This window comes from Castor canadensis, chromosome 13, assembly GCF_047511655.1.
Source record: "Castor canadensis chromosome 13, mCasCan1.hap1v2, whole genome shotgun sequence".
In the NCBI taxonomy this organism is placed as follows: domain Eukaryota; kingdom Metazoa; phylum Chordata; class Mammalia; order Rodentia; family Castoridae; genus Castor; species Castor canadensis.
In genome coordinates, this window is record NC_133398.1 from 37,980,396 (window position 1) to 37,998,881 (window position 18,486).

General features: G+C 42.4%; 1 protein-coding gene across 1 annotated transcript in view; it reads right to left on the minus strand.

Annotated features, from left to right (window-relative positions):
* Positions 1 to 415: 415 nt before the first annotated feature.
* Positions 416 to 18,486, minus strand: part of LOC109677506 (phospholipid-transporting ATPase FetA-like) — a 99,345-nt gene continuing 81,274 nt past the window's right edge. Inside the window, exons 17-29 of the mRNA XM_074051522.1 lie at positions 18,172 to 18,360; positions 16,353 to 16,468; positions 12,580 to 12,744; positions 10,035 to 10,146; positions 8,583 to 8,688; positions 8,045 to 8,192; positions 7,312 to 7,495; positions 6,493 to 6,716; positions 5,074 to 5,157; positions 3,468 to 3,713; positions 3,155 to 3,293; positions 2,151 to 2,281; positions 416 to 2,055 (exon numbers count right to left, since the gene is read on the minus strand). Of these exons, the coding sequence (XP_073907623.1) occupies positions 1,879 to 2,055; positions 2,151 to 2,281; positions 3,155 to 3,293; positions 3,468 to 3,713; positions 5,074 to 5,157; positions 6,493 to 6,716; positions 7,312 to 7,495; positions 8,045 to 8,192; positions 8,583 to 8,688; positions 10,035 to 10,146; positions 12,580 to 12,744; positions 16,353 to 16,468; positions 18,172 to 18,360 (2,021 nt within the window). The 3' untranslated portion in view covers positions 416 to 1,878. The remainder of the gene's footprint in view (positions 2,056 to 2,150; positions 2,282 to 3,154; positions 3,294 to 3,467; positions 3,714 to 5,073; positions 5,158 to 6,492; positions 6,717 to 7,311; positions 7,496 to 8,044; positions 8,193 to 8,582; positions 8,689 to 10,034; positions 10,147 to 12,579; positions 12,745 to 16,352; positions 16,469 to 18,171; positions 18,361 to 18,486) is intronic.

Consider the following 18,486-nt stretch of genomic DNA (forward strand, 5'->3'; position numbering starts at 1 on the left):
AAAAAAGGAGGAAAGCATTTGAGGATATGAGAACAGTGTGCTTGATGACATCAAGGCCAGAAATTTCATGATAAGGGGAGGCAAATGGGGGAGTGGTAGAAGACAGGGCTAGAGAGGGCCAAGTAATAAAGCATATTATCCAAGTTTTAACTTGATCTAGAAGGCTTGGCAAGCCTTCAAGTTATGCTAAACTGGGTTTTAATATGAATACATTTGCCTTTCAGAAAGATTATTCTGGGGCTGGTGGAGTGGCTCAAGTGGTATAGCACCTGCCTAGTAAGTGTGAGGCCTAAGTTCAAGCCTCAGTACTAAACAGAAAGATAACTCTGGAAACAGTTGGGAAGAACCAGGGAATCCAGGTAAAAGGTGAGAAAACTCTGAACAAGGCAATGGTAGTAATAGAAGAGGAAACTGAAAAAAAAAGATGGAAAACTTATATGACTTGATGATTGATAGGACAACGGGCTAGAGGAAAAAGCAAAGGGTGATTCCTATCATTCTACCTTGGGTGAGTGGAATAATGATGAGGCATCCTGGCAAAATTCTGGGGGAAAATGATCAGTATAGTTTGGGTGGGTTGAATTTGTTTCTACAGGTTCAATTAAATGAAGTCTTAAGTACCAATTTCCTTCATGGATCTGAACCTCAGCAGAGAAATATGGGCTACAGACAAAGTTGAGAATTTTCTTTCTGTTGGTAAATAAAGCCATGAATTTGGACAAAGTGACTCAAGTAAAGGGTACAGAAAAAGTTGAACAGAGAACCTAGGACTTAGCTTTAGGAACCAATATATAAGATATGCAAAGAGGATAGAGCTATATAGTTCAAAGGTGTGCTAATACTGAGGCCAAGATAGAGTTTAGTAAGAAGGGGAAGAAAAGGGGAATGGAGATGAAAAAGGAGAGAAGATGGGGGCAGGGGGAAATGTTGGTCTAATTTGAACGGGGAAAGAGATGGAAGTCTGTGGGCCAATGATATTGCTCAGACTATATTATTGGCACTAGGGCCCCCATAGATCACACAAATTACTCCACTCCAAAATAGGCAATTTATTTCTCCATAAATTTCTTAGAAACAATTTTCCAAGTACATACAATTTCTTCTCAAAATAATTTTATGGAATGAAGACAAATGCTCACCAGTTATGGCTTACATTCCTTCAAGAAAAGGTTTTTATAAAATCCCCTGCATCATCCCTCTTCTAGTTCTGAGGCCTAAACAAGCATCAGTTCTTGAGCCAAAGAGAGGGAAGAAGGCAAAACTTTGAGCTCTACTGCCAGTCAGGAACCATCTCCATTTTTTTTTTTTTTTCTTTAATTTGGTCCAGAAACTCTCCTTCGGTTTCTTAAGACTAACTCTTCACAGCTACCTCCTTTTGCTACCCAGGGCCAGCAAAATATTCACTCCAAACCTCCCATATAAACCTGAAAAAGGTTCCCTTCGTGGGAATACGGCCAAGTGGGGCTCTGGGAAGGTATATGGTCACTCCGGATATGGGAGGCTGGGCCCTGAGTAAGATTATTTAGGTCTTGTCTTCTTTTTCCCTCCCCACGCTGTCTGTCTTTACTCCCTACTTCCACATTTTGCTTGTCTGGATTAAAGCTTAGAAAGGATGGTAGAAGGGAAGCCTGAGGTTGCTTTTTCTTGAAATGTTGCTAAGTACAGAGTAACAGATATCTGGGGCTCTTCTTACCTCCTTTCTTGCCTTACCTGGCACAAGTTTTGGGGAATGAAGAGCTGGTCCCCATAGTGAGAGTGGAGGAACATGTTTATGCTGGCTTCCCAGGGACTTTAATCCATCCTTACTAAACTCCATGGGAGGGAAAGCAATGACTGACTTGGGCTTTCCCTAAGGGTCTCTACTTTTTTTTACATAGACTACTTGCTTTTCTTGGCTATCTTGAACTTCTCTGTCTTGCCAGATACGATGAGGGCCCCAAAGCCCTGTTTGTGGGAGAATGCATAAGCAGAGCGTCGACTACTCGGGTGTTTCATTCTGACCCGGACTGGGGGTGACAGTGGATGTTTCATGCAATGTCGAATTCTGCCAAAAACCTGTATCCAGAGCATGGGAGACAGGGTTTTCATCTACAGAGGCAAATGCACAGAGGATCATGAATTATTACATCTAGGTAGATTGTTCCACTCACCTTGTCCACACTGAGAGGCCAGAATAGTGGTTTGAGAAATTGGTACCCTATTACAGGAACCATACAGAGGACCACACTGAGGATAAGACAAAGCCACATTTGTGGCTGGTTCATAACATTCCTGGCTACACCTGTAAACAATGAGACAGGAGAAGAAAGGCTGAAACAGAGCCTAGAGTAATGGGTAGGGTCAGGACTGGGAGGTATCAGCAGAACCTGGATACCTCTCTAAAGAAGGAAATTATTGATTTGGAGACAGTCTGGTCTCCTGTGAAAAGAACTGCATTTATGTCCTTTGCACAGCCAAAGTCACGGTGAATTCACATGCCTTTGTCTTCCTCTAAAGACAGGGCAGGACGGGGGACTGGGAGTAGATTATGAGGGAATCCTTGTGCATTTGCCTGGATGCAAAAATGGAACAGAAGACTATGGGGAAGAAAAATGAGTTAGTGGCCTGACAATAGCTAGCTAGGAGCCAAGTACATAGCTACTCTCTCTGTATTTTGTCCTCATCTGAGTGGAGGTGAGAGAAAGGGGAATTAGGAGACAGTAAGGCAGCATGTCACAGCATGAAAACCAAAGCTGGAATCAGGAGCTCTATATTGAGTCATTTAAAAAAATCTCTGGTCTTCAAAATGGTGCTAATAATTCTTGCCCTGTCTACCCCTCACAGGATGCTTGTGAAGATCAAACTAGGTATGTGAAAAAATCCTGGAAACTGTTAAGATAAAATATTTTCCTAACTAGATTTTGAGCTCCTTTAGGGCAGAGACCATTTCTTTTTTATTTTGTTTTATTTATTTATTTATTGCAGTGCTGGGGTTTGAACTCAGGGCCTCACACTTGCTGGGCAGGTGCTCTACTACTTGAGCCATACCTCAGCCCAGAGACCATTCATATCTCTATCCACAGGGCCTACAACATAGTACGGCTTCTCGGTAAACATTCGTTAAATAAATATACTTGCTTAATCCCCCACCCTTACCTGCTGGATAGGGCCTTACCTAGGAAATGGAAGATGCTGGGGAACAATACACACAAGCCATCACTGTACAGGAAGAATAATATGCAAAAGTAGACACCCAGGCTACCCCAGATGAAGAAGTGGCTTATCATCGTCCAGTAGGTTATCTTCAGGGCAATCTGAAAAGCACTAGTTTATGTGCAATACTCTAACCTGGGACTTATCAGCCACCTCCCTTCTCTAGTTCTGTAATGGAGAATGCTCCCTTCCCGCCCTCCTTCCCCCCTTACCTCCCTCTGTCTTCAGACAGGCTCACCATCCAATCCCCTAACTCCCACCACCACTGGTCACACCTGTACCGTGACCACCCAGATCAAGGTGGTCTGCACTATCAGAGAGAAGGACTGGAAATCGGAGAGGTCCCTCCCATCATTGCGTTCTGAGTCGTAAATGGTCCCCATGGGGACAAAGAACAGCACGAAGGAACTGTAGATTCCATGCACTAAGCACTTCATAAATTCCTTCTTGTTGAAATAGAGGTTGTGCTGGCCTGGCTCATATAACTCTGGGAAACGTTGGCTCCATGTTTCATTCACATCCTGGAAACACCAGAGGGTAAGGAGGAAGGTTCAGGGTCTCTTCATAGAAAGGTTCCATCTGCATCAGAGTAGAGGCTTCTCCCCTCACTGAGTCTGCTGCCAGGTTGCCTAGGTGCTTCCTCATTGAGTACTTGAGAAGCGGAACCAAAGAACAGAGCAGAAGCAGAACCACAGACCCTTCCTGAAGTCCTCCTGTCTAGGCAGGGATCTGGGTAGTAGAACAAAGCTTGGAGAAGGTCAGGATGACAGGAAGCACTTGGAGGTAGTTAGGTTCAGGAAGTTGTGAAAAGAGGTAATTTGGCTCAGGGGTAGATGGAAGGGAAGACTGGAGCTTGGGATGTGGGAGGCACAGGACATGTTTCCCAGTTTCATGTTCTTTTACTTAAATATTTTTTGTGTCAAAAGCCAGTCAGGGGAGAAGAGAAAGCCAATGGTGGTCAGTTAGTCCCTTGAAGTACTGATGGTCTGTGATGCTCCTCCCATTCCCATAACTACTGGGGAACTCAGGTGGGAGAATTCTTTGGGAGGATGATATTGGCTCATCTTCATCTCCTAAATTTGAAAGTTAAAATAACAAAGTTTGGGGCATGGCTTCATAGCTAGATCCCTAGAATTAGATCATTGAAGAAGGATAGTACTGTTGAGTAACACAACAGTACTATTTGAGGTTGACAGCTACTTCATGGAGAATTTCTTTTAGAGCTAATACCCTGATGGAGATACGTGCCATGATCCCATGATGTCCTATTCAGCTACTTTATTCCTCTTTGGAGAGAGGCTCCTTTTCTACTGCAGTGCCCAGTAGTGGAGGCTAAGGTAGAAGAGGATGGAGGAAGGGTACCAGGAACCTTAGTACACAGGAAATTTCTGACAGGGACAGAAGCTATCCCCTGAGCTAGCTCCCCATAACATCAGGTTCCATACTCATACTCCCAGGCTTGGCCTTTTGGACACCCATCTAGACCTTCCAGCATTGGCTTACCTCATCATTATTATCTCTGAATGAGCCTCTCTCTCCTTTCTAGAGGCTCCTTGCTTTATCCAGTCCTGCCTCAATAACGCTTATGTCCTTTCACTACTTTTGTACACACTCAATTTACTGCACAATATAATTTCCATATTTCCCTCTACAAAGATAAAATTGAGACAGGAAAATGTGGCTTCCTAAAACTGATGATTATTTTCTGTGGAGGAGAATTCTTTACTTACTTTCATGATACTTATCCAAGTAGTGAGTTCTTTCCCTTGATCTATAAATTATACCCATTACACTTGATTTTTCAGAGTTCAACTCTTGCTGTCTTCCTCACTGTCTGAGTCCAGGAGCTTCAACCCTAAGAGGCTTGCTTCTGGATCTTACCTGATCAAACAGACTCATGCCCAGGACAGGGAGGGAGGTGTAGATCAAATTGTAGCAGGTGATAAACCAGGTATCATAAACTGTCTGTAAGAATACAAGGAGATTTTTCAACTCCATTCTCCAAAGTCCAAGCTCCACCTCTCAGGTCCAAGACAACCTTCTGGCCCCTAACTACCCACTACCATACTAACTAGAGCAATATTTGGATTTCAGAAACTGAGAGTCTCAGTTTCTATTTGATCCTGCTGAATTCAGAAGGGTTGGGGCTGAGGCAAGGCTACACCAAACTTTCAAGACTGATCTAGACAAACCCTCCATAGCTTGCATGGTTCCTCCCTACAAAGAAAGGACCCAGAATGGCTGCTAGGGAAGGCTGGCTGTACCCCTACATTCATAGGCAAGTATACCTTTAGGCTTTTTTTCTTTATCTGTATGGTGGCATTTAGTGGCTTCTGTAACACTGCACATCTGACACTTGCAAGAATAAACTCAATGCCCCTTTTCTATTTGGGTGCTCCACCCTGGGGCATGGAGAGGGTTCCTTTGCTTACTATCCACAAGAGGTCAGCAGCAACACATGTATCACACACAACTTTCACAAACCAGACTGGCTTCTCCCACAAACCAGACTGGCTTCACTAGGTACCAAGGGTATACAAGTCTAGCACAGTCTGCTGACTGGTTGTAGGGATCATCCAGGCGAATCATTCCTGAGGTTGTTTCTCTTGGGGAACTTTGGAAGACTTCTAAAAAACTTCTCATAGGATAAGAGACTCCTCTTAGAACATCAAAATCCAGGTGTCACTCTTCCCCACTAGTGTCATGGAGATTTCATATGCAAATATGGAATTAATTCATAAGAGCAACAGTTGCTGTGTGTGTTGGAACAGGGAGTCAGGCTAGAGGAAGAGAAGTAAAGGGAAGTTGTAGTTCCAAGTATGACTATGGAACAGGCTAATAGCCTGCCTGGCATGACCTTGAAGCTTCAACTGTTCCATAAAGATTACTTTGGATACTAAGAAAACTTCAGATCCAGCGATTTTCCCGCCATTACGTATGTTTGGAAACTCTAGTACCAATGTTGGGGAAAAGATGAAAGTAGCTGATGGGAGAGTTCTGAAGGTAGGAGTCAAGACCAAATCACAGTCACACCAAAGGGTTATCATTTGAAAATTTAAGGTTAGTGTAGGCTTGGGAGATGGGATCAGCATGGGATTAAAAAATAAAATTTAAAAATTTTTTTGCAGTACTTGGGATCAAACCCAGAGCCTTGCACATGGTAGGCAAGTGTTCTACCATTTGAGCCATGCCCTCAACCCATACATTGGTCTCTAGAGAAAAAGATCTGAGCTGGCTGAAGTAAGGGTGACCAGAGTAGACCCAGTTAACTAGAGTGGAAAATACCACCTAATCTCCTACCTGTGCAGAGAACCCATTGAAGAAGGCATACCAGAAGTGCACCAGGGTGAAGGCAAAGTTCTTGTAAAAGAAGTAGCTGAGAAACTTGCACATGCGATTATAAGACCAGCGGCCATGGACCAAGAGTAGACGCTGAAGGTAGTGGAACTGGGAGAAGGCAAAGTCACTGTTGAGCATGGCCTGCATCCCCTCCTGGCCGCTGATGCCAACCCCAATGTGGGCAGCTGTAATGAAACCCAGAAGCTTCTAAGCCTCAGAGCTTATTGCTGGGGTCCCACCCACAGAAGTATAATGAACCCCTTATTTTGCATTTGGAAAATACTGCCAGTTCAAAATGATGCTTCCCTAAAAAAAAAAAAAAAAGAAAAAAGAAAAAAAATGACACTTCCTTAGTGGTCTCTTTTCTCCTTAATGAGTTGCCTCTCTTTGTGCCCCCAACAAATTAGAATATAGCCCATTCTTCTGCACTTTGTTTTGGATACTGTCACTCAAGAACGCCTAGTACAGCTAGTCCTCGAAAGTTGTCTCAGATGTCCTTTGCCCCTACTCTAGCCATCTGGGCTCTTTCCACTGTCCAGATATTGAGATGTTAAATTTCTTGTTATCTATGGAAGCCACTTGAATCAATTGAAGAAGATCAATTGAAGAAGACCAATTGCAAATAGGGGGAATGCTGGTACAGAGAAACATGAATGGAGTTGCAAAACAGTACAAACAGGTAGGAGTATGAGCTAGCAACACAGTACCACCCAGATCATTTGCCCACGAAAGAAGGGGCACGCCATGGCTGGGGACTACTGCTCCCCTCCCCTCACATGCCTTTGATCATGCTGACGTCATTGGCCCCATCCCCGATGGCCAGTGTCACCACCTTCTTGTACCTCTTCACCAGCTGTACCACCTGGGCTTTCTGAAGGGGTGTCATCCGGCAGCAGATCACCCCCTTGCACATGCACGCTGTTCGCAGCAGTTCCACCTCCAAGTTCCCTTCTAGAGCATAGGCCTATGGAACCAGAGCACACATACTCTTCAGGTCTCCCCAGAAGACTCTTAAGGCAAGATCTTCCCAGATCCCTCCCCTTTTCTTGATATTCTTCTGTCCTTCACACGGCAGGCATAGTTGTTTCCCAGGTATGCCACCCCAAAGAGAGGTTCACTGCCAAAGTCAGTTCTAGGAATCCTTACATCTGACTCAGCATCGAATGGGAAACTGGTCATGGCCTCTTACTGGGTAAAAATCAGTGGGTGGGGCTATGAGGCCAAGTGACTTCTTGGAAGGCCTGATTTTACTTGATCTACAACTTCTCTAAGTGACCAGCCACATCAGTAGTGAAGAATTTAGATGAGGAAAGAATTTGCTTTGGCTTCTCTTTATTTACTCCTGCCTAGAGTAGCCTTCGGAAATGTGTCTTTCAGGCAAGGGCACCTGAAGGAGGAGGAATAGAATAACACAGAATAGAGAAGGGGTCTTGACATTTCCCTGGAGTGGGTTGGACCTAAGAAGAGAGTTCCTTGGAAGAAGAGAACAGAGTTGTAGTTCTGTGTTGCCCACCAGACTGTAGCCATTGATGATCAAGCCATAGTTGCCATTGGGCTCCTCTTCAGGTATTCTGAAGGGCATTTTGGGTTTCTCTGTGAGGTAAATGTTTATGGGATCTGATTCCAGAAGAGACTCAGGTTTCATCTTGCCCCTTGCTGTCCTGAAAGCCAAGAGTAGTGGTCAAAGTCTGACCTGAAGCCCCAGAACATAAGAAAGAAAATGTGTCCCAGGTGAAAGTGGGCAAGTGGAGTACAGCAAAGCCTGCAGGACCTGCAAAGCCAGGCAGAACCTCAGACTCAACAACTACTGCTGTAGGTTGCTGACTATCCATATACCACACTTCTCTATCCCCACACTCCAATTCCTTTAATCTGAATGCTTCTTTCAGAAGCATTCTCTCAAATTCTCTCAAATATTTCAGGGGTTTTTTTGTTTCCCATCTTTCATTTCTTCTCTGTTCCTTCTGGTAATGTGAGGTTCACATTGGGGGTAGATGTGAGTTATAAATCTTAGATTCAGGGATTGACTGTGGCCACTGTCCCACATGTACCTGAGTTCTTGGCGAATTGTCTCACTATCCTTGCCTTTCACCGTGAATACTCCATCCATTTCATCCTCTAATATATTACAGGAATAGGCAATGTTCACAGCAGTCTCTGCAGGGAAGGAAACACAGGTCTTATTTTTGCTGGCATTTATAGATAGGAACAGGGTCTTCACTTATAGATAGGGACAGGGTCACACAGACTCTAATGGTGGACTCAGAGCCCATTTGTTCACATTTACCTTGAATGTACTTAAAGCATGAAGCATTAGAGACTATATTAAAACAGCCACAAGTGTCTAGTTGATATAGACTTTTGAGTGATTTATTAATAACTAGGATCATTCAGACTTAGCCTTCTCTGGAAAGTCTTTCCTATTTTAGAAAACAATTCCAATCTGCATCCACTTCTTTAGACAATCAGGATGTGTTTCTTTGAACAGCACTGTGCCCATTTCTATGCTAAATCTTATTTGGGACTGAGACATGTTTAAGTTGTATCCTTACTTTATCTTAAGAAACCTAGAATTTGGAATAAATTCATACTAAGGAAGAAAAATTTAAAAAATTAAGTACCTAATCCTGACTACAAGTGGTATGAGAATTCAGAGGACAGATTGCAATTGTCCTAGGAACTTTCTTGCAGTAAGACCTTGAACAATTAATAAGACTGTTTAGGGGAAGGGAAAGGTATTTCAAGTGAGGAAGCAACCCAAACTGTAGGCCCTAGAGTAGGAATTGGATTGTTTGGGATATACTGAAAACAATGATCACATTAGGCTGGAGACAGGGATACAGGATAGCAATAGATTATCAAAGTTTTGAAAGCTAGACAGAGGAGTCTGACCTTTACATTATGGAGTCACTATAGGATCCTGAAACCAAAGTACTATCATAAAATTAGAGCATATGAAGATGACTAAGCTGATGCTTATTTGTAGGCAATGCTGACATTAATAATGGCAAGAGACAGAGAGTTCAGGCCAGAAGTTTTTGTAGAAGTACAAATAACAGGGGATGATGGCCTAACTAGGGTAGGAGCAGAGTCGAGCATTTTCAAACAAATTAGTGGGACCTGGAAAGAAAATGAATCTTTGGACAACAGAGAGGTAAAAGCAAACTCAGCTTTAAATTTTTTTAGCTTGTATGTTTCTGGCTGACATGTTATGTCTCTGTGTCTTTAATAAGTAATATAGCATCTGACCTGCTCACTAAATTGTATATAAGGACTTGCTCTTTTTTTTCCAGAACTGGAGTTTGAACTCAGGGCCTCATGCCTGCTCATTTCCTAAGCAGGCCTTCTACCACTTGAGCCACTCCACCAGTCAAGGACTTGTTCTTAGTTACAGATATTTGTCAATAAAATTGCTAAGAAAAAAAGGAAAATGAAGAAGGAAAGAACAGGCTCACATGGGTGGGGAAAAGGATTGATTGCTTAGGCTAGGAGCTTCCCTTTACCTTGCTTATCGCCAGTTAAAATCCATATTTTAGTTGTGGCTTTCCTTAGGGTGATGATTGTCTCAGGTACTTTATCTTGCAGCTTGTCTTCTATGGCTGTGGCCCCTAACAGCTTCAAATAGAGATACCAGTGAGTGAGGAAAGGAAGAGTGTCACAGCATTTAGTGCTGCCTAACAACTGATTGGATGCCTCAGCATTCTTCCATAAGCTGACTCTGTCCTGGAATGAGGACCTCTGAGGGATAAAACTCAGCACCCTCTGCCTTTCAACACACACAGCTTTTCAGCCATGTACTGAAATCAAATTTAGAAATGGTATTAGGGACCAGAGAGGGAAGAGGTTTGAGTCATACATGCAGCTATGTGTTACTTTTACACCATCTGTTTTTCCAATATGCCTTCACTTTTCCCTTGCTCCATATCATACTTCTTGGCCTAAAAGCTGATGAGTCCCAGATGATGGATCTCCATACCTTACTCCTGTTTTTCTTTCAACCCTGCAAGGGCTTGAAGGTACTTCATTGTTTGTACTCACTGGGGCTCTCTAAGTTTCAAGATATTTTTTCCCCACATTAGATTAAAAGAATCTTGGCCCAGCATCATGCTTTCTCTTTATAATACCCCAAACATGCTGACACAGGGATGGGTAAAAGGACTAAATCTAAGGAACTGCCAGGTAGACAAACTATTGAACAATTTCTGGTAACCCTCTAGAAAGACTGACAACTGTGGGAGGAAATTTGGGATCTCTACATTTTTCTTTTGGTGTCACTGGATTCTCTTTTTATAGCAGAGCCAACTTCTTATCAGTCTGCTTAAAAAAAAGTTTGGGTCATCCTTAACTTCTCAGCAAATTCTGTTAGTTCTACCTTTAAAATCATACAAAATTTGGTCTTTTCTTACCACTCCCATTACTTTTTCTTCTTCTTCTTTTTATTTTTTGGATGTACTGGAGTTTGAACTTAGGGCCTCATGTCCTCATGCTTGCCAGGCAGGCGCTCTACCCCTCAAGCAACTCGCCAGTCCTTTTTTTGGAACTGGGGTTTGAACTTGGGACTTCACACCTGCAAAGCAGACACTCTACCACTTGAGCCACACCTCCAGTACATTTTGCTGTGAATATTTTGAAGATGGGAGTCTCATGAACTATTAGCCCTGGCTGGCTGGCCTTGAACCATGATCCTCCTAATCTCAGTCTCCCAAGTAGCTAGGATTACAGGTGCGGGCCACTAGTGCCCAACCACTTCCATTAGTACTGTCTGGTCCAAAACCATCATCTCTCACTTGTACTATTCCAACTACCAATTAGATGTTCTCCCTTTGCTCCCTAATAGTTGTAATGTCAACATAACAGCCAAAGTAATGATTTTAAAAGTTATCACATCACTTCTCTGGTTGAACTCTTTCATGTTTTCATGGTTTCCTCTATTTTCTCATTCTGGCCTATGACAACCTTCTTCTCACATCCTTTTATTTCCACCCCCTCAGTTACCCTGTTCTAGCCATACTGGCTGCCTTAAGTACTAGTCAGGCCTACTCTTGGGTCAGGATCTTTTCTCTTGTTATTACTCTGTCTGAAAAGCTCAAGTGAAAAGAAAGAGAGCTGTTTGGCTTGCTGCCTTCTTCAGGTCTCTTCTTAGATGTTTTCTTCACAGTGAAGACTAACTGCTCTATTTAAATAGCAATAATGGCTGGGTGTGATGGCTCACACCTGTAATCTCAGCTACTCTGGAGGTGGAGAACAGGAGGATTGTGGTTTGAAGCCAGCCTGGGAAAAAGTTAGTGAGATAACATCTCAACAAACAAGTCAGGCATAATCCCAGCTATGAAGGAGGCAGAGGCAGGGGAACTGCAATCCAAGGCCAACCTGGGCAAAAGTGAGACCCTACCTGAAAAATAAACAAAAGCAAAAGAGTCTGGGGGTATGACTCAAGTGGTAGAGTACCTGCCTATCAACTGTGAGGCCCCAAGTTCAAGACCCCAGTCACTGCCTCCCACAAAAGCAACAATACCTCTGCCCCCTCCAAAACACACTGCACATGCTGACACACTCTCTCTTCCTGGCTTTATTTTTTTCCTGGAGCACTTCCATCATCCAGCGTATTATGTACATTGCTTTTTATTTGTGTTTTCTTATTGCTATAGGCACAGTGTCCAGTACAACATAATAAATATGCTGAATGAACCAGTGAATATTTCTGTCTTGATTATACTATCAATTCATTCTGGATTATCTAATCTGTGCATTACTCAGATCTTGATTGCTCCCAGATTACTTAAATTCTGTGTGCATCCTGGGGATTAGAAACGCTGCCAGTGCATTTTCAATTGTGGATTCAGAAGATCCAGAGATACTGAATCAGCCTGAATTCCCACACCCAGCCTCCCTGGCACAAAGCTTTGGAACTCTCCTGCTGAACCTGCCTGTCTGTCTCTCTCACACACAACCTGCGTGTGTTGATTCCCAGGAGCCCTTGCTTAAGCCTACTGGCTGCCCCCACCCCACTGCCAGCCCCCAGTCTGTCCCTGATTTCTTCACACTCACCATCAAGTCTTTTTCAATCTCTTCATAGACAAGTGACAATTTATTCTCCCGGTTCTCCAGAGACAGGTAGGCTTCACTGTGCTTCTTGCTCCAGCTCTTGAAATACTCATGGTCCAACTCTCGGTAGGCCACCATGAGGGTACGCAGGCCTTCAGAGGCAAAATCCTGGAAGATGTATGTACACCAAAGACGAGCAGGGTTAAGGCTGTGAAGGGAATGGCAGACTAACCCAGAGGTCCCATCTGCCAGCCAAATAGGGTTTAATGGTTAGCACCATTGTGGAGGAGGCCTCCATTTTAAGGAGACATGGTGAACAAAGGAATACCAAGGGATGCATGAAATATGGGAGGTGTATCGGGCCTGCTGGGGGGCCCAGATGGAATGTGGAAGTAAAAGCCAGCTCAAGAGATGTTCCTGTGCCCATGAAATCAAACCATGATCCAAGGAAGAGACAACCAATCAGTAAGGGCCACAAAAAGGGAGCCAGTCAATCAAAAGTAGTCTAACCTGAGTTATAAAACCTCTTCTCAACCCTGTCTATGCTCCTTTATATAACTGCCCACTGTTGTCTTCTCTTTAAATGGTGTCCTAATAAATCTTTGCTCTCTGACTTGGTAAATTCTTTTACCAACACATGGCTCCCCAAATTCATGACACCATGGGTTTAGTACTTATTCTAAGCAGAAAGCAACTTTGAATTTTTTTTTTTTTGTGGTGGTACTGGGGTTTGAACTCAGGGCCTTGCACTTGGTAGGCAGGTTCTCTGCCCTTGACCCATACTCCAACAGAAAGCAGCTCTTGAACTTAGCAAAATGTTCCAAGGATGGGATCAGCATAGGCTAGAAGATTGAGAATACATTTAAGAGACTAAGAGAGAAGGTTCTAGCTTTAAGCTACAGTTTACTTATAATTAGCTAAACTTGCTAAGTGGCTCTGGGAAAAAGCAAGACTTCTAGGTTTCTTTCTTATAAAATTGAAGTAATAGTTCACCCCCTACAAAGAAGATGATGACAACTATGATACAAAAAGGAAGGGAAGAAAATGTAAAAAGAAGTTGTCATAAAAAGACAAGGTATTACTATTTTTTGCAAACATACATTCATTTAAATTTCCCTCCCTTCCTTCCTTCCTTCATTAGATATTCAATGGATATGTTACACATCACATGTTTGTATATTTATCTACATCTGTTAGCTCAGTGGATAAGTCTTTACCAGATGTATTAACTTTTCACTGCCAGTCTGTGGAAATGCTCTCTAAGAAGGTACCCCAATTCATGTGTTCTGGAAGGTTAAAAGGTAAGAGTAGGCCATAAAAAATACTATGGCCTCTGGGAACCAGTGTAAGATATATGAGTTATCTTTACCCCTTTTAAGCATACAATTCAGGGCCTTTTATTTAGCATATTCATAAAGTTTGTACAAACATCATCATTAATTCCAGAACATATCCATCACCCACAAAAGAAACACCTGTCCATTAGTAGCAGTCATTCCCCATTGCTTTCTTTTCCTGCTCTATGGCAACCACTAATTTATTTTTTATCTCTGTAGGTTTGGCTAGCCTGGACATTTCATAAAAATGGAATCATAAAATACATTACCTTTTGGCTCCTTTTGCTTAGCATTATGTTTTCAAGGTTCATCTAGGTTGTAGCATGTATCAGTGCTTCATTCCTTGTCATTGCCAAATAACATTGCTTTGTACAAATATACCACATTTTATTTATTCATCTGTTGATAGATACTTGGTATGTTTCAACTTTTTGGCTATTATGTGAACACTCAGATACAAGTTTCTGTTTGGATGTGTATTTTCATTTCTCTGGAAGTATAAGTAGGAATGGAATTGCTGGGTGATATGATAGTGAGGCCGGCTAGAATTAGGGAAAATTTGGGACTAAGATTCCTCCCCAAAGAGCTCCACTGTAATTACAATAAGTTAGAAAGAATGGGAATTTCTTCCTTATGGGAAGGAAACATAGGCACATGGGAAGTAACATAGGCACATGGAGTCTGCCAGCTTTCCCCTTGGCTCTAAGGTCAATGGAGCCAGGTAATGACATGCCCTCAACTGGCTTGGGAAACACCCATTCCCCTCCCCACTCATTGATTATTGGATGGAAATCACCCGGTTCCTCCCTTCTCATAAGTTATTGTAGGTTTTAAAAGTACCTGAAGAGGAGAAGCTCTCTTTCTCTCCCCTCTCTCTCCTCTCTTTATCTCTCTGCTTCTGGCTTCCACCTGGGCCCCACTACCATGCTCCCTTTGTATTTCCCTTCCCTAACTTTTAATAAACTCCATTTACACCCATGTGTCCTGCCATGGATTCTTCCATGTGGGACAAAGATTACACCAACACCATTAACAATAGCTCTATTCTTAACTTTCTTAGGAAATGCCAGATGGTTTTCCAAAATGGCTGTGCCATTTTACTCTTCCATTAGTAATATATGAAGGTTACAATTTCTCTCCATCTTTGTCAACATTTGTTATGACATGGTTACTTTTTTATTTGAGCTATCCTAGTGGATATAAATTTTGTGTTTTTGATTTGCATTTCTCTAATGATAATGATGTTGAACATATTTTCATATGCTTACTGGCTATTTGTTTTCTGACTTCTGGTTATGTGTTAACAGAGTCATGCACAAATAGCCTAATAAAATAGCATTTCCTCTAATCTATTTCATTTTATACTTATCTATCTATCTATCTACCTATTTTGGTAGTACTGGGTTTGGTACTCAGGGCCTCACACTTGCTAGGCAGGTGCTTGTAATTTTGCCTGGGCCAGCATGGACCACAATCCTATTTATGAAACTGTGTAGCTGACATGAGAGGCATGAGCCACCACTCCCTGCTTATTGGCTGAAATGGGGACTCGCTAATCTTTTGCCTGGGTTGGCTTCAAACTGCAATCCTCCAGATTTCTGCCTCCTGAGTGGATGGGATTGGGAGCACCACTCCCTATTATAAAATATTTTTTGATTTGACCTTTCCCCCATCCTGGTTCTTGTTCTCTCCTTAGTCCCCTAACCTTTTATATTCCAGATTTAGGGGTAGAAACCTGAATGGATGCATTTGGTTTTCCTTTCTTATACCAGCAGGCTGAGGCCATTATCTTTTTTATATATCCCAAATCCTAGAGGGCAGAAGTAGATTAAAATAGGGAGAGGGGAGGTGAACTATTCTGATTTTTTAAGTGCTCCTACAGATACTATATTCATCATGTCTCTGGGGTTCTGTCCCACCCAACTCTTTTTTTTTTTTTTTTTTTGGTGATACTAAGTTTGTTTTTGTTTGTTTTGTTTCAGTACTGGGTTTGAACTCACGGCCTCCACCTTGAGCCACTCCACCAGCCCTTTTTTGTGATGGGTTTTTTTGAGATAGGGTCTCACAAACTATTTGCCTAGGCTGGCTTTGAAACGTGATCCTCCTGATCTCTGCCTCCTGAGTAGCAAGGATTACAGGCATGAGCCACTGGTGCCCAGCAATACTAAGGTTTGAACTCAGGGCCTTGCACTTGCTAGGTAGGTACTGTACCACTTGAGCCACCCCCTCAGCCCACCCAAAATGTTGATATAGAAGTTGGAAATGTGGTCAATGAGAATAACACAGAATGAGATAGTTTTATTCTTTTACCAACTAAAGAGACATAAATGCCAATATACACACCCATACAGCAACACTGACACAGGGACATATTTGTGAACATGTATCTAGATGCAGAGAATCACCCATGCTTTTGTCTCCTGCAGTCTAAACACTTACATCTAAATGTTCCATGGTCACATCACTAAGGGATGTACAGGATGGATGAAGCAGCTCACAGATGACGGTATCTGCTCCCTTACAGAACAACATTACCCGATTTTCAGGTGTCAGCACTAAAAATGAAAACATTAAGCAAAGTAACCATATAGGCCTACTGTTAAAAGAACTTATCTGGGTCATTGGCAGGAAGCTGTTTCCCATGACATTTGCTTCTGCTATCTTTGGAGGCTGTGGTTAATCTTAATTGTCAATTTGACTGAATTAAGAAGCACCTAGGAGATAGTAAAGCACATCTCTGCTGGTATTTGTGATGGTATTTTCAGAGATGATAAGACCATGAGAACTCTGGTCTAATGAATGGATTAATTCCCAGATGGATTCATAATATAATGGCATCATTGGGAGGTGGTAAAAGTAGGAGGTGGGACCTAGCTGGAGGAAGTAGGTCACTTGGTGGTATGTCTTCGGGGGATATATCTTGCCCTAGCCTCTTTCTGTATCTCCTTTCTCTGCTATCTGGCTGCCACCATGACCTCTCTCCACCATGATGGACTGACACCTCTGAAACTGTAAGCCAAAACAAATAATTCTACCCTTTAAGTTGTTTCTGTCAGGTACTTTGGACACAGTGATGCAAAAGTAACTAATATTAAGAATTCAATGAGTGGTCACATGGGATAGGTTATGTGATAAGGGCTAGAGAGAATGACAGAGTAACTTATGGAGCCAGTTCTTCCATGTGTAAAATATCCCTTGTAGAAGACTAACGCATAATCACCCATAACTTTTTTTTTGAGGTGGGGTAGCAGTACTAGGACTTGAACTAAGAGTAGGCAGGTGCTCTACACATGAGCCACACCCTATCCCTTTTTTACTTTAGTTATATTTTGGATAGGTTCTCACATTTTTGCTGGGGGTCAGACTCTGACCCAGATTTTCTACCTTCAGCCTCCTAAGTAGTTGGGATTACAGGCTCATACCAACATACCTAGCTCCACATCTAGCTTCTTATTTCCAAGTTCCAGACCAAGGCCTATACCTAGTAAAAACCAAGGATGAAAAATGATCTTCTTTCTTTTTGTCTGAGGCCAAAACTAAATGAGAGAGCAAGACAGTAAGTATTTCCCCTATACAGCTGTTTCTTAGTATCTTGAGGGATTGGACACCCCTGCCCCACAAAATGCATTGATGGTTAAGTCTCTCATATAGAATGGCATAGTATTTGCATATAACCTATGCACATCATCCCATATACTTTAAATCAGCTTTAGATTACTTATAATTCTAATACAATGCAAGTGCTATGTAAGTAGTTGTAATACTGTATTGTTTAAGGAATAAGACAAGGAAATCTGTACATGTTCAGTACAGACAATAGACAGCTTTTTTTTGGTGCTCTATAACTGAGCTATACCTCCAGGCCAGACAAAACTTTTTTTTTTTCAAATATTTTTGGTTGAATCCATGGATCCATAGATAAGGAAGGCTGATTGTATTATCTGTATTTACTCCATGCTCAGGCTTTATGAATTTATTACCTATTCCTATCTTGGTTTCAGGGTGCTGACAAGCCACTATCCAGAAATACTAGGGAAGGGACTTAGCATATGGTAGTAAGCCCTCACATGTATATAAGAGAAAATTTAAAGGACATGAGAGAAAAAGTGGGAATGGATGTGTGTTTATATTTGAGGCATGGTACCTGTAAGGCATATGAGTGGGAGAAAGCATTTTTGAGTAGATGAAAGAGAAAGTCAATGTGCAAATGTGTATAAAGGACAAAGAATGAAGAAGGCTGACTAGGAGGGGCACCCACCAATAACAGACATCCTCTTGCGCACATTGCTGAAATCCAAAATAGCCAGCAGCTGGTAGACTCTGGTTTCTCCCATTTCGACCATCGTGATTGTCTCAGATGTGCGAGAACGGAACACAAAGCCAAGGTTTCTGGCAGCAGTGACCAGGGCACCTTCATCTGGGGACTGAGCCTGGTACACCAGCTCACCTGATGGGAGAGAAGAGGGCAACTAGAGCCCACAGAGATGAGCAGCTGAAGTCTACTCAGAAGTGACACCATCTTTCAGGTGGCTTATATAATGATGGAGCCCAGGAGCGGACATTTTTCTTCAAA